This window comes from Glycine max, chromosome 13 (genome assembly GCF_000004515.6).
Source record: "Glycine max cultivar Williams 82 chromosome 13, Glycine_max_v4.0, whole genome shotgun sequence".
NCBI classification, from domain to species: Eukaryota; Viridiplantae; Streptophyta; class Magnoliopsida; order Fabales; family Fabaceae; genus Glycine; species Glycine max.
In genome coordinates, this window is record NC_038249.2 from 37,146,732 (window position 1) to 37,160,921 (window position 14,190).

The 14,190-nt window shown below is 33.3% G+C and overlaps 2 protein-coding genes across 2 annotated transcripts; one reads left to right on the top strand and one right to left on the bottom strand.

Annotated features, from left to right (window-relative positions):
• The first annotated feature begins 526 nt into the window (after positions 1-526).
• On the top strand, positions 527-7,877 carry LOC100817732 (probable bifunctional methylthioribulose-1-phosphate dehydratase/enolase-phosphatase E1). Its single transcript, XM_003543188.5, has 12 exons — positions 527-959; positions 1,619-1,755; positions 2,422-2,517; positions 3,217-3,336; positions 3,477-3,566; positions 3,791-3,967; positions 4,438-4,593; positions 5,250-5,399; positions 5,476-5,577; positions 6,554-6,663; positions 6,744-6,862; positions 7,654-7,877. Exons 1-12 carry the CDS (start codon positions 740-742, stop codon positions 7,743-7,745), a joined length of 1,569 nt encoding a protein of 522 aa, XP_003543236.1. The 5' UTR covers positions 527-739; the 3' UTR covers positions 7,746-7,877.
• Positions 7,878-10,616: 2,739 nt separating this feature from the next.
• Positions 10,617-12,559, bottom strand: LOC100818804 (VQ motif-containing protein 19). The gene has a single exon (XM_003543190.5). It carries the CDS (start codon positions 12,236-12,238, stop codon positions 11,489-11,491), a length of 750 nt encoding a protein of 249 aa, XP_003543238.1. The 5' UTR covers positions 12,239-12,559; the 3' UTR covers positions 10,617-11,488.
• Between the last annotated feature and the right edge of the window lie 1,631 nt (positions 12,560-14,190).

Sequence of the window (14,190 nt, forward strand, 5' to 3'; positions counted from 1 at the left end):
CTTTTGAAATGTTTTAAAGTTGAGAAATATATAAGATTTTTTAAAACGTCAATAATTTTTTTATTAATAGTTATATTGAGAGAAAAAAAAAATCTAAGTACTCAAATACAAGTAAATTATACTTACTCTTCCTAAGTTTTCTTTAAAGTTTACTTGATTCCTCTCTTTTTTTTTACCTAACAATAATGGCTTTATTTAAACATCATTAGATAATTGTAACTTTTAAACGTTGAATGGCCTAATTACACAAAAAATTGTGAGACCTATCATTATTTTTGTTGCAAATAGAAACAAAGATGCAATAATGTAGAGACTAGGGTCCATTTAAAATTGGAGAGAAATAAAGTTGAACCATTATGAACTGAGAAAAAGAGAAATTAAACGATTACGAATAATTAATTTTCAATAAAAATTAATTATAAATAAAGTTCATGAATATTTTGTATCAATAAAATAAAATAAACAAAATTTTGAGTTTGAATAATATGGATGAATTAAATACCTATAACACAATTACTCATATACTAATCTTTGATGGTACTGTAATAACAAATTGTGCAACAAACTCTATTTAAACCCTCGATTACAAATAGAATTGTAACACCTATAAAATTCTCTCCTACCCTGAATTTCCATGTATTCCAACACTAGACAGACACTGATTTATGTAGATAGATAACCATAACCATACCATAGCTTACAAATTAAGCTCCGCTCACTCTCTCTCTCTCTAGAATCCATGGCAGCCATTGGTCTGAATGGCGTAAAGGTTGGGACGACGTCGTCTCAGGCGTACCTTGAAGGCAAGGCAGTGAAGGAGACGAGAGCGTTGATGGCTGAACTGTGTCGCCATTTCTACACCCTTGGATGGGTGACAGGGACAGGTGGCAGCATCTCCATGAAGGTCCACGATGACTCCATCCCCAGGCCTCAACAGCTCATACTCATGGCCCCTTCTGGTATCTTCCCTTTTCCTACCCTTTTGGTTGCTGTGTCCCAAGTTTGGAATTTTTGGTGTTTTCTTGTCATTTCAGGCTTGTTTGGTTTCTGGGTCTGTGCTTGGTTCTTCTCTGCTGTTGGATACTTTTAAGTCAATTTGAATACTAATAATGGATTTTATTGAATTCAACGTGGTTATTGCCTCATTGGTTGGATAAATAGCTTAATTAAGAGGTTATTTGATAAGTTTTTATGACGCTACGGAGCAGGTGAATCAACTGATACAAGAGTGTACAATTGTTCTAGTAAATAGTAGTAGTCTTAAGTTCGAGTTCTGAATATGCAGTTATATTAAATACTTGGAAAAAAAGTTTTACTGCCCAAAGTGTTTCTACCTGACTCGAGTAGGATTGATTCATATGGAGGATACCACAAATACTGTGATATCATTTTAAAAAAAAAAGTTTTTACCATGCGATAGCGCATGTTACCTTGCAATAAGCTAAAAGGAATTTATAGGAATAATAAGTCACGTTTCATGAGTTAAAATAAGCTCTATAGAAGCTCTTTGAAACACAAATTTAATATGGTACTTTCTGAAATAGATGATGAAATTCTATCATCTTGTGGTAATAATTGCTTTGTTTTGTTTCTCCCTTTTGCTGGAAAATGTGTGCAGGTGTTCAGAAAGAAAGAATGGAGCCAGAGGACATGTATGTGTTATCACACAGTGGGTCTGTCTTGTCTGCTCCATCTCCTAAACCTTGGCCGCACAAGCCTCCTAAGTGTAGTGATTGTGATCCACTTTTCAAGAAGGTAAGTTTGGTTCAAGAAAATAAGCATGTATGGTTCACATTACTGTAATTGAGTGGTCCAGAGTTTGATATATGCATTCTTCTTTTGATGTTTCACAACACTAATGTGACATCGTCCAACTACCCAATATGTTGTTTTGGTATTTGTTTTTTGTGTACAATATGTTTTTATTATGCGGAGATATAAGGTTGGCCTAGTGGTGAAGGGAGAAGGGAAGGGGGGAGAGGTCATGGGTTTGAATCTCCCTGCTAACAAAAACTAACTATTCTAACAACTAACATTTACCGAAAAAAAGTTTTTATTATGCTTTTGAAATATTTGAGCGATGCCACTTAAATTTCAGTGTTAAGGTCAATGGATCAGACATATGGACTTATGGTAGTATTAATTAACTGTAACATTCGATTGATAACTACTCCATACCAATTGCTTGAATCACATCTGATAAATGCTATAATATATGTAAGTTTTCACTTCTAACTGGAAATGTCTACTGTTGGCAAATGAATAGTGTGTCTGTGAATTTTCATTGGAATAATTATCTTTTGTCAAATTCACAGTTGTCTGACCTTAGAAACTTACAACTATTATCTTTTCTTGATAAATTAGAAATTAGCAATTAGCAATTGATATACGCATCTTACATTTCTTTCACTTCCTTTTTAGGCATATGAAATGTGTGATGCTGCGGCTGTTTTCCACAGTCACGGAATAGAGTCTTGTCTCGTAACAATGATCAATCCATTATCAAAGGAGTTTCGAGTAAGTATTTGTACGTGGATGATTTTTTGTTTTCAAATCTTTTGGAGTCTTGAGATTAAAGACACACTTTCAAAAATTATAATACATAATTATTAGTTGTCAATGTCAATACACCTTTGAATGGGGCTTAGATTGATAATAGAGAATGCAGCTGGGCAATAATCTCATTGCTTAGAGACTATTTGTTGAATGCTAAATTCCATGCAGGCAAGAAACGTTTTGAAAAAACCAAGAATCTCTTTCTCTAAGAGGATTAAGTGGAGAAAAGATTCAAGTTCCAAATAATATAATCAAGGAGTTGCACGGGGACATCCTTCTTGAAGGCATAATTAGATTTCTAGTTGCTTTATCCTCTTGGTTTGGAAGCCTCTATCTGCTTCTCTTTTAGAAAACAATAAGCACTACATGCCACTGAAAAACAGTGAAATAATTATCAAATTGGAGATAACCCAAGATAGAAATATTGACACTTGATGAGCATTTTGTAGTTCATCTCCATTGTATTTGGATATGCTGATTAGCTATTTGCTGAAAAATGTTCGACTTTCTTGAGAATTATTGGCTTCTGCTACATGTATGGAGAAATTTGTACCTAGAATTAGAAAGTTTAGCTCTGCTTCATTGTCTTGCTCCATGCTTTTATTTCCTCTTCCTATAATACTATTTTCATTTGACTTTGGCTGTCTCCACAAATGGCAGATCACTCACATGGAAATGATAAAAGGAATCAAGGGGCATGGCTATTATGATGAACTTGTTGTCCCCATAATTGAGAATACGGCCTACGAGTATCAGCTCACGGAATCTTTTGCTAAAGCTGTATGTTTCTTCTAATGATTCTTCATTTGGATTAAATAGCTGTTGGGAACTCTGGATGATTTTTATATACTTTTTGTTTTCCCAAAAGAAATCATGGGTGATGTAGCTTAGTTTGTTATTCTTTTTCCCATAATTTGTAGATTGAAGACTACCCAAAAGCAACAGCAGTGCTTGTTCGCAACCATGGGGTATTTGTCTGGGGAGACTCATGGATCAGTGCTAAAACACAGGTTTTTATCTACATTTCCCAGGAAGACTGCAATCAATTTCATATGAGATGCTTTTTCTTAGCATTCTGCTTGCAGTTTCCAAAAAATACAATACTCCTCTAAATAACAGTTTTTTTGGGGGGGTGGGGACGCCAGGGAGGGTTTTATTTACAGTTGTCATGCTCATACTTGGAGTTTCCATAAAATATAATACTCCTTTGGTAAATTTATGTTTTTTCTTCCAGTCTGAGTGTTACCATTACCTCTTTGATGCTGCTCTCAAACTTCATCAAATGGGATTGGATTGGTCAACTCCAAATCACGGTCCAATACAAAGTGCAAGAAGGGGTCTAAGTATTGCTGGGGAGTCAAATGTGTCAGTTAAAGCAAGGAAATCTAATGGTGACAGTGATCCATTGCCAGTGAGTTCACATAATCCTCCATTTTTATTTAAAGCTTTAGGTCACTAAGGGGCTGTTTGTTTTGAGAATATATTTTTTGTTTTCATTTTATATTTTACATTTAATTACAAAAATGTCACCTTGCTTTCATTGTTTTCTGCTTTCATAAGATTGTACAAAAAAACAGTGAAAAAAAAACTTTTATTGTTTTCTATTTTTAGTTTTTCAATATTTCCTATACAAAATTTTGAGAATAGAAAACAAAGTGAAAATAGAAACTTAAAATAGAAAATGTTTTCTCAAACCAAATGAACCCCCTACATTGGTGAGTATTTTTATTTCCTTAAATTCTTGAAACAATATCCTCTATCATTAGTTGACTGATAATGCTAGCTCCCAATTCATAGAAAATAGGATGCTTCCCATGTCTTGCAGTGATTTTCGTGTGGTTCAAAATAAATTGTTGGTTTTTATCACTATTTGGTTTGTAGCGTTGCGTTGTTCTTGACATTGAAGGAACTACTACTCCCATATCATTTGTTTCCGAGGTTCTCTTCCCATATGCCCGTGATAATGTTGGGAGGCATCTATCTCTAACATATGATACCCCCGAGACCAAAGCTGATATCAAGTTGCTTCGTTCCCAAGTAAGATTTCATAAGTTGTGTGTTTAAGGTATTTATATTCCTCCAATTGGAATATATGGTTTAGGCATTGAATGATTGTAGTAAAGTACTGTGAAATGTTATATCTTATTGACACTGAAGTGATATGTTGCAGATGTGAGTGGGATTGTAGTTTTGAACTACACTGTCCATGAGTATTAAAAACATTAACGAGCAAATTGTGTGTTGTTTTATATCATTCAATTCTTCCTCAAGTGATTATACTTTTTTTGGAGTTTATTAAAGCATAAAGTTAAATAAAAGTGGTTCATCTCTGTAGAAAGAGATGAACAGGAAACTAAGGGCGTGTTCAGTTTGTTTTTCTTTTTAACTTTTCAGTTGCTATGTTTTCACTGATGATTAAAAAAATATCACACTGTTTTCATTTTGTTTCATCTTTTCAAGAATTTGTAAAGGAAATGATAAAACAAGTATTATGGAAGCATGCCCTAAAGTTGTTTAGATAAAATTCATGGTAATAATAAGTATGGAAACCAAGGACCAGCCCACCTTCTTCCCTGGTGTAGTTTGTATCAAACGAGGATAATAAGCTTTATCTTAATTGAGATCTAGAGTTTTCATGTATATTGTATTCAGAGAATTTGAACCATTGACTTCTAGCTCATTTTCTATAACAGGTTCAAAGTGACCTTGAACAAGGGATTGCAGGTGCTGTGCCTATCCCTCCAGATGATGCTGGGAAACAGGAAGTCATTGCTGCACTTGTTGCCAATGTGGATGCTATGATTAAAGCTGATAGAAAGATCACTGCCTTAAAAGAGTTGCAGGTAGTTAAACTTGATATCGAATTGTCTCTCTGTTGAATTCACATATTTGTGATATTGCTGACGTTTAGCTATGCAGGGTCATATATGGAAAACTGGCTATGAGAATAATGAATTGGAGGGAATAGTTTATGATGATGTACCAGAAGCTCTAGAAAAGTGGCACGCCTTGGGTATAAAGGTTGTTTTTGCTGGTTCTTAGCTCTATACCTCCTTTTGATTCACTTGTTATGTTTCAAAACAGATGCTTGCTAATTATTTTCCTGCATTCTGACCATAGGCATCTTTGATGCTTAAACAAGATGCCAATGTTTGGTACAAGGGTATAAGATAACCATAGGTCAAGATGCCCTCTATTAGCTAAGCTCAGAACCTGTGTGTCTGTATGGGCATATGATGCCTTTCCACACCTATTAACCATTTTATTTGAATTTCCAATTATATCCTTTTTATAAATAACTCTACGTCCACTCTCCTCTTTTCTTTGGTTTGGTTTAGATGTCTAAAGTGGGCCCCTGGTTGTAGGCAGGACTCCCCTCAAATAGACTGGATAGTGGATATTGTGCCACCAAGCAGAGTTCCTTTTGTAATATTTGCTTAACTCTGCCAGCCATCCATCCATTACATCCTTATCTCCTTTATCCTTACCATAGTACCATTCTTTTTCTCTTTCTGTCACATGTTGACTCACTCGTGGTCCCACTAGAGTTACCAAGGAATACACACAAGAAATTGACCTGAAGAACTGGCGTCACAGTTCTCTCCTTTGAGGCACTATCTATCCAAAAGAAAATCTACTTGACTGCACAATTCTTTCTGCTCAGAGTATTGTTGAATGTCTAAAACATAAATACTAGATGTCTTATATCTAGCCACTTTATGTTTGCATATCCAAGATGCTAACCATGTAACATGTCTATACTGAATGCTTCCTGTCTGTCGTCTTCTTTCTCAAGTGTATTTTGTTACTATGTCTTTTAATTGTAAAAGTATACAACTCTATTCTCAACCAAAGTTTGTGAGGGTTAGGCAATTGTTACTTTCTGTTTGCTCAAGAATGAAATAAAGAGCAATCACATTTTGTGTTCATTCTTCATCTGATGTTTGCAGAGCATTTTTTCTTACATTTGAATTGCTATTTCTGATCTATGCAACAGGTATACATATATTCTAGTGGTAGCAGATTGGCTCAAAGGCTAATATTTGGAAAAACCAACCATGGGGACCTAAGAAAATATTTATCTGGGTTTTTTGACACTACAGTGGGGTAATGTTTTTATGTTGATATATCCCCTTGACGATTCCTGTCTAAAGATACGTATATTTATGCAAAACTCCCTTATGCAGGAACAAAAGAGAGACACGCAGTTATGTTGAAATTTCTGAGTCACTCGGTGTTGAAAAACCATCAGATATTTTATTTGTCACTGATGTATATCAAGAAGCCACAGCTGCAACGGCTGCAGGTATGAATGTTTTTCTTAGTCCATCATTTAATTTTTTTAAGTTAAATTTTATCCATTATCTCTTAAACTTGTTACGTTATCAATAAACTTAGTCCATGTCTGGCATAGGTTATTTTTTGAAAAATAATCTTTTTATTCAAAACTTCTTTTAAAGTAAACTAAACCATATACTTAAAAGTGTCACATGATTATAGTAACTGAGTCTTTTCCATAGCAATGAAGACCTTATAAATTTAATCCTTTAATGTTTAAAATTCTTTATACTACATGGAATAGAAAATGAGTGTAAAATATTTTATTTTACATAGATATCTAACAGAAACTACCTTGTTGTCATATTATTTTAATGAATAGATTGACATTAAACTTGTAGAAAATTGACCAAGGGAATCTAGTTCGGTTGGTTGAGTAGTATGCTTGAGTTGTAAACTCTTTAGTAACTGAGTTTGATTCCTATGAATAAAAAAAACAACTCGTTGAAAATTGATATCAATTATTTATCTGTAGAGCTATTTTAGTCCTTTATCTACTTGCACGCCACTTACAAACATTCACTGTGTCTTTTGGGGCTAACTGCAAGCAAAAATCAAGATTTAACACACCATGCAGTTGGTATTTTTGTGTAGGCCATACCATAGATTGCATACACAACACAAGTGCCAATGGTGTGAGTGTGACTCCTCCTAATTGGTGTGGTAGAGGAATTTCCCTTGGATCCCACTTATAAGACCAAATAAGAAATTGCTTATTTTGTCTGCACATAAATTTGCTGACAAATTGTTCTGTTTCAGGTTTGGAGGTGATAATTTCTATTCGACCTGGAAATGGACCCCTCCCTGACAATCATGGCTTCAAGACAATCAAATCCTTCTCGGAGATCTAAGACCAATTGCAGTCTTCTGGAATGACATTAAATGTGTTATCATTACTAAGAATAGTGTAACGTTCACTTCTTAATTAAAATAATGTAATTAAAAAAAATTAAAATAATGTAATGTAATGTATTTTGCGTTGAGTTTCTCCAAGTTTAAGTTTAAATTACTCTTTAAATTTTTTTAAAAAAAGAATTAAATATAGTCGCTGCATTTCCATCAGTATTGTTCACGAGACATTCCGAGTAACAAAAAATATTTTATTAATGGATAGAGTCTCTTTGACAAACTTTTTCACAATTATTTATATTAGAAGAAGATAAAGGGATAAAATTAATTGAGTTTTTTTTGCATGAGTTAAAATTAGTTTATATATTCAACTTTTATAAACAAAATCTCATTTAATTTTTTGAAAAGCTGAGTGCATAAGTTGTTAATTTCTGTGACAAATTTATTTTATTTTATCTTTTTTTTTGTTCTTGTAAGTATTTATGAAGAAATTTGTCTAAACTAATTTAGGTCACAAGTCAAAAAGACTTGTTAGATAGTTGATTACGTTTTTATCATGGATATTTAAGAGGTGGTTAGTTGAATTTTTAGGTAAGAAATTACATTTTCACATATCTTCATTTGTTTTCCACTTATTTGGAAAAGTAAGTTAAAGGTATTGTACTTATGTAAAATAAATAAATATATTAAGAATCATGTATATAAGTGCTTTTTAGAAGATTAAAATTAAGGATTTAATCCAACACAAATAGTCAATACTCAACTGCACTTTCGTCAAGTCAAGATGCCTTCTAATGTAAGCAATGAAAGAAAAATCCACCTCATACAGCAAAAAGGAATCACGTTATAATTCCCAATTTTCAAAAGGAGGAAATATCTTCATATAAAATTTTACATCATTCCTACGTTACTTTTGTTATATTTAGATTGGTGTGGACGAAGTGAAAAAGAGAAGTTCCTTTTACCTTTAACCACTCAAGATGACATACATAGATTTCTGTTCAAGCTTCGTAGCGTGTTGGGAATTTATGTGTAAATACTTAAGGAATATTGTTACTCACGCATGCCTTTTTCTCTCATGCCGTTTATTTTGAACTTTGAAGGGTTAATTTCTACGGAGTATTAAATCATTAATCTTTGAAGGTGTGTATACGTCAACAACAAATTAGAACAGTTTATACCAAAAAACACAATACCAGTCAAAATAAGTACCCATCAAGCTTTCTTACATGAACTTGCAACATGTCTTAATCTTAGCACGGCACAAGCTTTATTAATTCTATTCTATCATATAGAAAACAGAATCCAGTGAATAAGCTTATAGCGTAATTTTCATTGGTCCAAATCTCAAGATTTGAATATAGATTTTCAACTTGCATCCACAAAGTATTAAAAAGAAAGAAAGAAAAATATCAAAATCCGCTACCTATTTCCACATATAACAAAAGCTAAAAGAGACTATAGACAACATGCCTAGTTTATTTATAATAAATTAAACTTGACACATCCGTTACATTATATATATATCACTAATCTTATTCCATTTTTTCTTTTCTTTTCTTTCAATTTCTGTCCGTTATAAAAAAAGTTGTATAAATTTATTTAACATATAGAATTTCTATAACATAAAGGGGTTCTTATCTTGGTTGTATAACGAAAGGTCCTTGAAGTTAGTCTCAGTTTTGTTCGTTCTATATCATCATGTTGTGGTTTTAGCAACTTGGTCCTATTACAAACCACCTAATTAGCTGCTATCTTTGTCAAAAAAAAGTGGTGTACTAGAAGATGTTTGAAGTTGTATAAATTATAAAAACTGGGAGAAAAAAAAAAGAAGATCTTGGCAGTTTATTGTTCAATGCACCAGCACTAACAATTGGGTCCAACCTAGATGTACCTAAATGACAAAACAAAGTCTAAAAGGGAGAAGAAAAAGAAAAGGGTGGTCTTCACATTTTCTCTGCTTTTGTTATTTACATATGGTTTCTTTTCGGCCTTACTTCCTATTAGCATGATGATGATGATTGTAACAAAAGTCCCACTTTCTCTATCTTATCTCCTCTCTTGTCATTTTTTCTACCCTTCAATGCTTCCCATTACAATATGAGAAAATTTAAATCAACAAAACAAGAACAGAGAAAGGGAAAATAGAAATAGAGAGAGAGAGAAGAAATCTTCTTGGTTGCTCAATTTTATAAATTATTGGTAATCGCATAGTACATTTAATTTTACTGATTTATTTAAATTGATATAACTCGTATAATGGTAAAAGTGTAATGATAACTGTTAATTAAAAATTAAAAATTATAGTTATAATAAATATCTGCATAAAAAACAAATTGTGAAAACGTTAAAGTCTATACAGATTGTTATTAATCAATATTTTATTATTTAAAGTGCAACCTGTGCTTTACAAGAGTGAAAATCTAATCAAAATTTCAACAGTAACAGGAAAAAGAAAAATGAAAGAAAAAGTTCAGAATATGCACAATGTGTCCATAGTCCTGCCACTCCTGTACAATCATGTTAGGGATCAACAATTACGACAATTTAATTTTGTATCCTTGTTTTATTTCAACCACGCACCATAAGTGTTCTTTTTAGCGTGCTTTGAAATTGATGTATGTTGTGAAAACTCAACTTTCGTCTTTGTTTCCCTAGTACTAGCCTCTGTATGCGGGCCACACACAAAATTATTATGATCAATAAACATGCATTAGGACCTATACAGCACACAATTTTTATGATCAATTTCAACACATTACACATACTACATGATACATACATGGGTCCTATGTCTAGAGTGTTGTAGGAAGTACAAGTTGGGTACTGACATGATGCATAAATGTTCTGCATTTTTTAAAAAATAAAACAAAGAAAGAAAAAGTCACCTTTGCTTTACTTCTTGATCAGATAGGTACTTGAAAACCGATACAGAAATGGGTTTTTCTTCCCAGATAGGTGTCAGCAAAAAAAAGAAAAAGAAAGCAAAAGCACATTATCATTATCTGGGATTTGAGTTACTTGAGAAACTGATTAGACTAATAAATTGGCATATAACCAAACCAAGAAGAGGGACCCTCTCACTCTCACCACCCTTCGATCTTTCATCAATTTAACCCACCCATCTTCCTTCTGGTGCATCTTTCTGCGATGATGACAAATTAGGATACGGTTATGTCCTTTCCAACACTGATTTCCAGTAAAATGTGTCCCTTCCAAGCAGCCTCATTCCCTTGTCTTTCTCTTCAATTTGCCATCTTTGGATTCTCTTCATCTCAACACAAAACTTCTCACAGGTGGTGGTTGGTGTGACTCAGCAATCACACACACACACACTTTGAAGAAGACCCTTATTCATTGAATTCATCACACTCAATCAAAAGAGACACCCTAGCTCATGATTATTCCCAGGATTTGTTTTCCTAACAAGAATAACCCTTCAAGAACTAGATGGAACATGGACATAGAAAAAAAATCATTGGACAAAGAAACTTTTTTTTTCATTTATGGAAAGGGAAAACAAGAAAAGATACCAATATTTTGAGGTGGGAAAACAAAGCAGGAGAATAAAGAAAAGAGTTGCCATTTCATGGTAAGAAAGCCACTTTTACAATTAGACAAAAGCTTTTGTACCTTGTTGATAGAGGAAACCATAAACCATATTCAAATCAAAATCAAAAACCCATGATGTAATTAACCAATCATCCACAGCACAGGAACACAATCTCTTTTCATCTCATCAAGATCAAGAAGGTGATTGTGATGAGACTCTAGGTGAGGTAACTGGGAACAAAGGCAAGAGTTGTGGTTCTGAGTCTCTTGGAGTGGTCATGGGAGAGGGATGCAAGTAGAAGCCCTTTTCAGCTATGGCTTTATCCTCCTCTGACGAGTTCCCCAATGAAGGGGAGGACTTGTCAAAAGGGTCATCATTCAATGGTGTAACAGGGCTTAGAGCAAGGGAAGGGAAGTCAAGAAGGCTTGGGGAGAGGATCTCAGGCATGTTGTTTCTTGGTGAGAAGCTTGGAGAATTGTTGTTGTGATTATAAGCAAAATTGGGCATCAAGGTGTTGAGCATGAGGCTGTTCTTGAGGCTGTTCCTCCTCTCATAGAGCTTGAAGCCTCCTTGTTGCTTCTTTGGTGGGGCCTTGATGGGGGGTATGTTGAAGTTTCTGGATGATGATGATGATGGTGGTTGTGGTGGTTGTGGATCTTGTGATGCTTGTTTTGTGGTGTCTGATGAGCCAGTTAGCATTTGGACTACTTGCTTGAAAGTGGAGGTGTCAGCTTGGACAAAAGTGGTAGGGTAAGGGTTGGAATCAGATCTGGGAATGGTTTTGGGAGTGAGTGGTGGTGTTGGGATTTGGATGCCATTGCTGTTGCTGCTGCTCATGCAGTTGCTCACATTGCTTGTTGGAGAGTTCATAGGAGAAGGGTGGTTATGGTTATGGATGTGGTTGTGGTTCTCTCTTTCTTGAAGCCTTGAGCTGATTTCCATCTCTCACTCTCCTCTCTCTCTCCTTGCACCAAAACAAACAAATTAAAATCTTTCAAAGGGTTAGGGGTGATTTGGGTGGGGATTGGAGAAGAAATATAGAAGAGTGAAAAAACAAGGCTTGAGGAAGAAAAATAAAAAAAAGGAAAGAGGGTTGTTTTTGCTTATTGAGCTTGTGTTTTATTGTTTCAACTTTCAATATTATATACTTTTTTTTTTGGTTTCTTTTTCTCATACTATTCAAACCTTTTTAGAGAAATAAAATATCTCTCTCTTGAAAACTGAAATTATTTTCTATTTTATATATATATTTTAATTTTTGGTGGGGCTTGATGGGAGAGTGTGGTTGGCTAGAGAGAAAATGCCCCCAACAAGGCTTGGGATTTATAAAGACACAAGGGCAAGGGAATTGGTAGAATTTGGGAATTTTGGTATGAGGCATCTGTACCACACCACTGGCAAAGCTATCATTAAATTTGGCGTTAAAAATATTTGTGCCATTGACTTCAGAGCCTAACTGCTGAGACTATAGCATTTTCATACGTGATGATGGGATTGAGGATGATAATGATGATGAACCATAGATAGATACATGTTTCATCAGAACACTCATTCATCCATTCCTAGATTTTGTGGCTTTGTGTTGTGTTGCTTTGTGCACTTTCAAACAGAGCGTGCACTTCACGTACAAATCATGTGTGAGCTATAACTCTACCACACTCATATGGCTATGTAATGTGAGTGAAATTTGCAACCTGCCCAACTTAGACGAATAAAATGCCAAGGGAAGATAAAAATAAGAGGATGTCACGTTATTTGTATTAAAATGTTCAAAGTTTGAAGAGTATTTTTCACATTTGTTTTTGCATTTTGTAGAATCAAGTTCTTATTTTTTTTTTCTAATAACATTCCTACTTCTACAATTGGAAACGAGAGTCAATTTAGCATAATTTGATTTAATGAAAAAAGCAATTGAGTTGATACTTGAGTTAAGCGTTTACTAATCAAAATTTTCCAACTTAAGTTTAGGTTAATTTAAGTTCACAACTATTTAGTAGAATTCAAAAGTTCAAATTATATGAACCAAAATTTAATAATAAAAAAAAAGCTTATCGAAATACTAATTAATAAATCATGTATCGAGTTAGTTTTGAATTGATGAAGTTCGTTTTCAACTCTATTCACATCTTTTTAATTTATTGTAAAGGGTTATTGGTTGTCCAATTCTATGTATAGTGACACTTACGAGAAAAATGCTTGTTCTAAGCAAATTCCTCGAGCAAGAATAGAGTCAAAGTTTTGCTTTTGATTGTCTACCGTTCTCCAAGACAGGCATTAGGCAGATCTTATCTGTTTTTGTGACAAATCATAAGAGTTGACTCAGTTTAGAGAAAATTTTTAGGTGATTACAAGTAATAGGCAAGCCCTTTAATCTTCTTTCCTTCGAATATATTGTAAATATTCTACTTTAATGGCTGATCCTGTAACAGCATGAGTTTCACTGTGTCACTTTAATTTATAAACTTCTAATTTTTTTGAATCACGTCATATTTAAATATAATTTTATCTGGCAATCATATCATGTTATTTAATTTATTTATATATTTAAATTATTAAGTGTATGAATTTTATAGCAATGTGAGATTTTTTTTAAAGAATATGAATCTAATATTACTTGAATCAATAATTTCTTGGTATAACATGAGTTATATAAGTTTTTGTATACATAGTTAGTTAATTGTTTATATCATCACTTAATTAAAATTCATTTTAAATATAATTTTTAAAATAATTACTATAAAACTCAAATAATCTTATCATATACCATAATTTATAATTGAAAAACAATACACTTTAATTAAATTTAACATGCTATGGATGATCTTAAATTAAAGTTTTAAATATGAAGACGTGTTAAATATTTAAAAAATAAAATTTTACCATTTATAATAATC

Coding starts and splice junctions, on each gene's coding strand:
- LOC100817732 (XM_003543188.5), top strand. CDS start 740: ATGGCAGCCATTGGTCTGAATGGCGTAAAGGTTGGGACGACGTCGTCT. Junction 2,518..3,216: donor CATTATCAAAGGAGTTTCGA/GTAAGTATTTGT, acceptor CACAAATGGCAG/ATCACTCACATGGAAATGAT. Junction 3,968..4,437: donor GTGACAGTGATCCATTGCCA/GTGAGTTCACAT, acceptor TTTGGTTTGTAG/CGTTGCGTTGTTCTTGACAT.
- LOC100818804 (XM_003543190.5), bottom strand. CDS start 12,238: ATGGAAATCAGCTCAAGGCTTCAAGAAAGAGAGAACCACAACCACATC.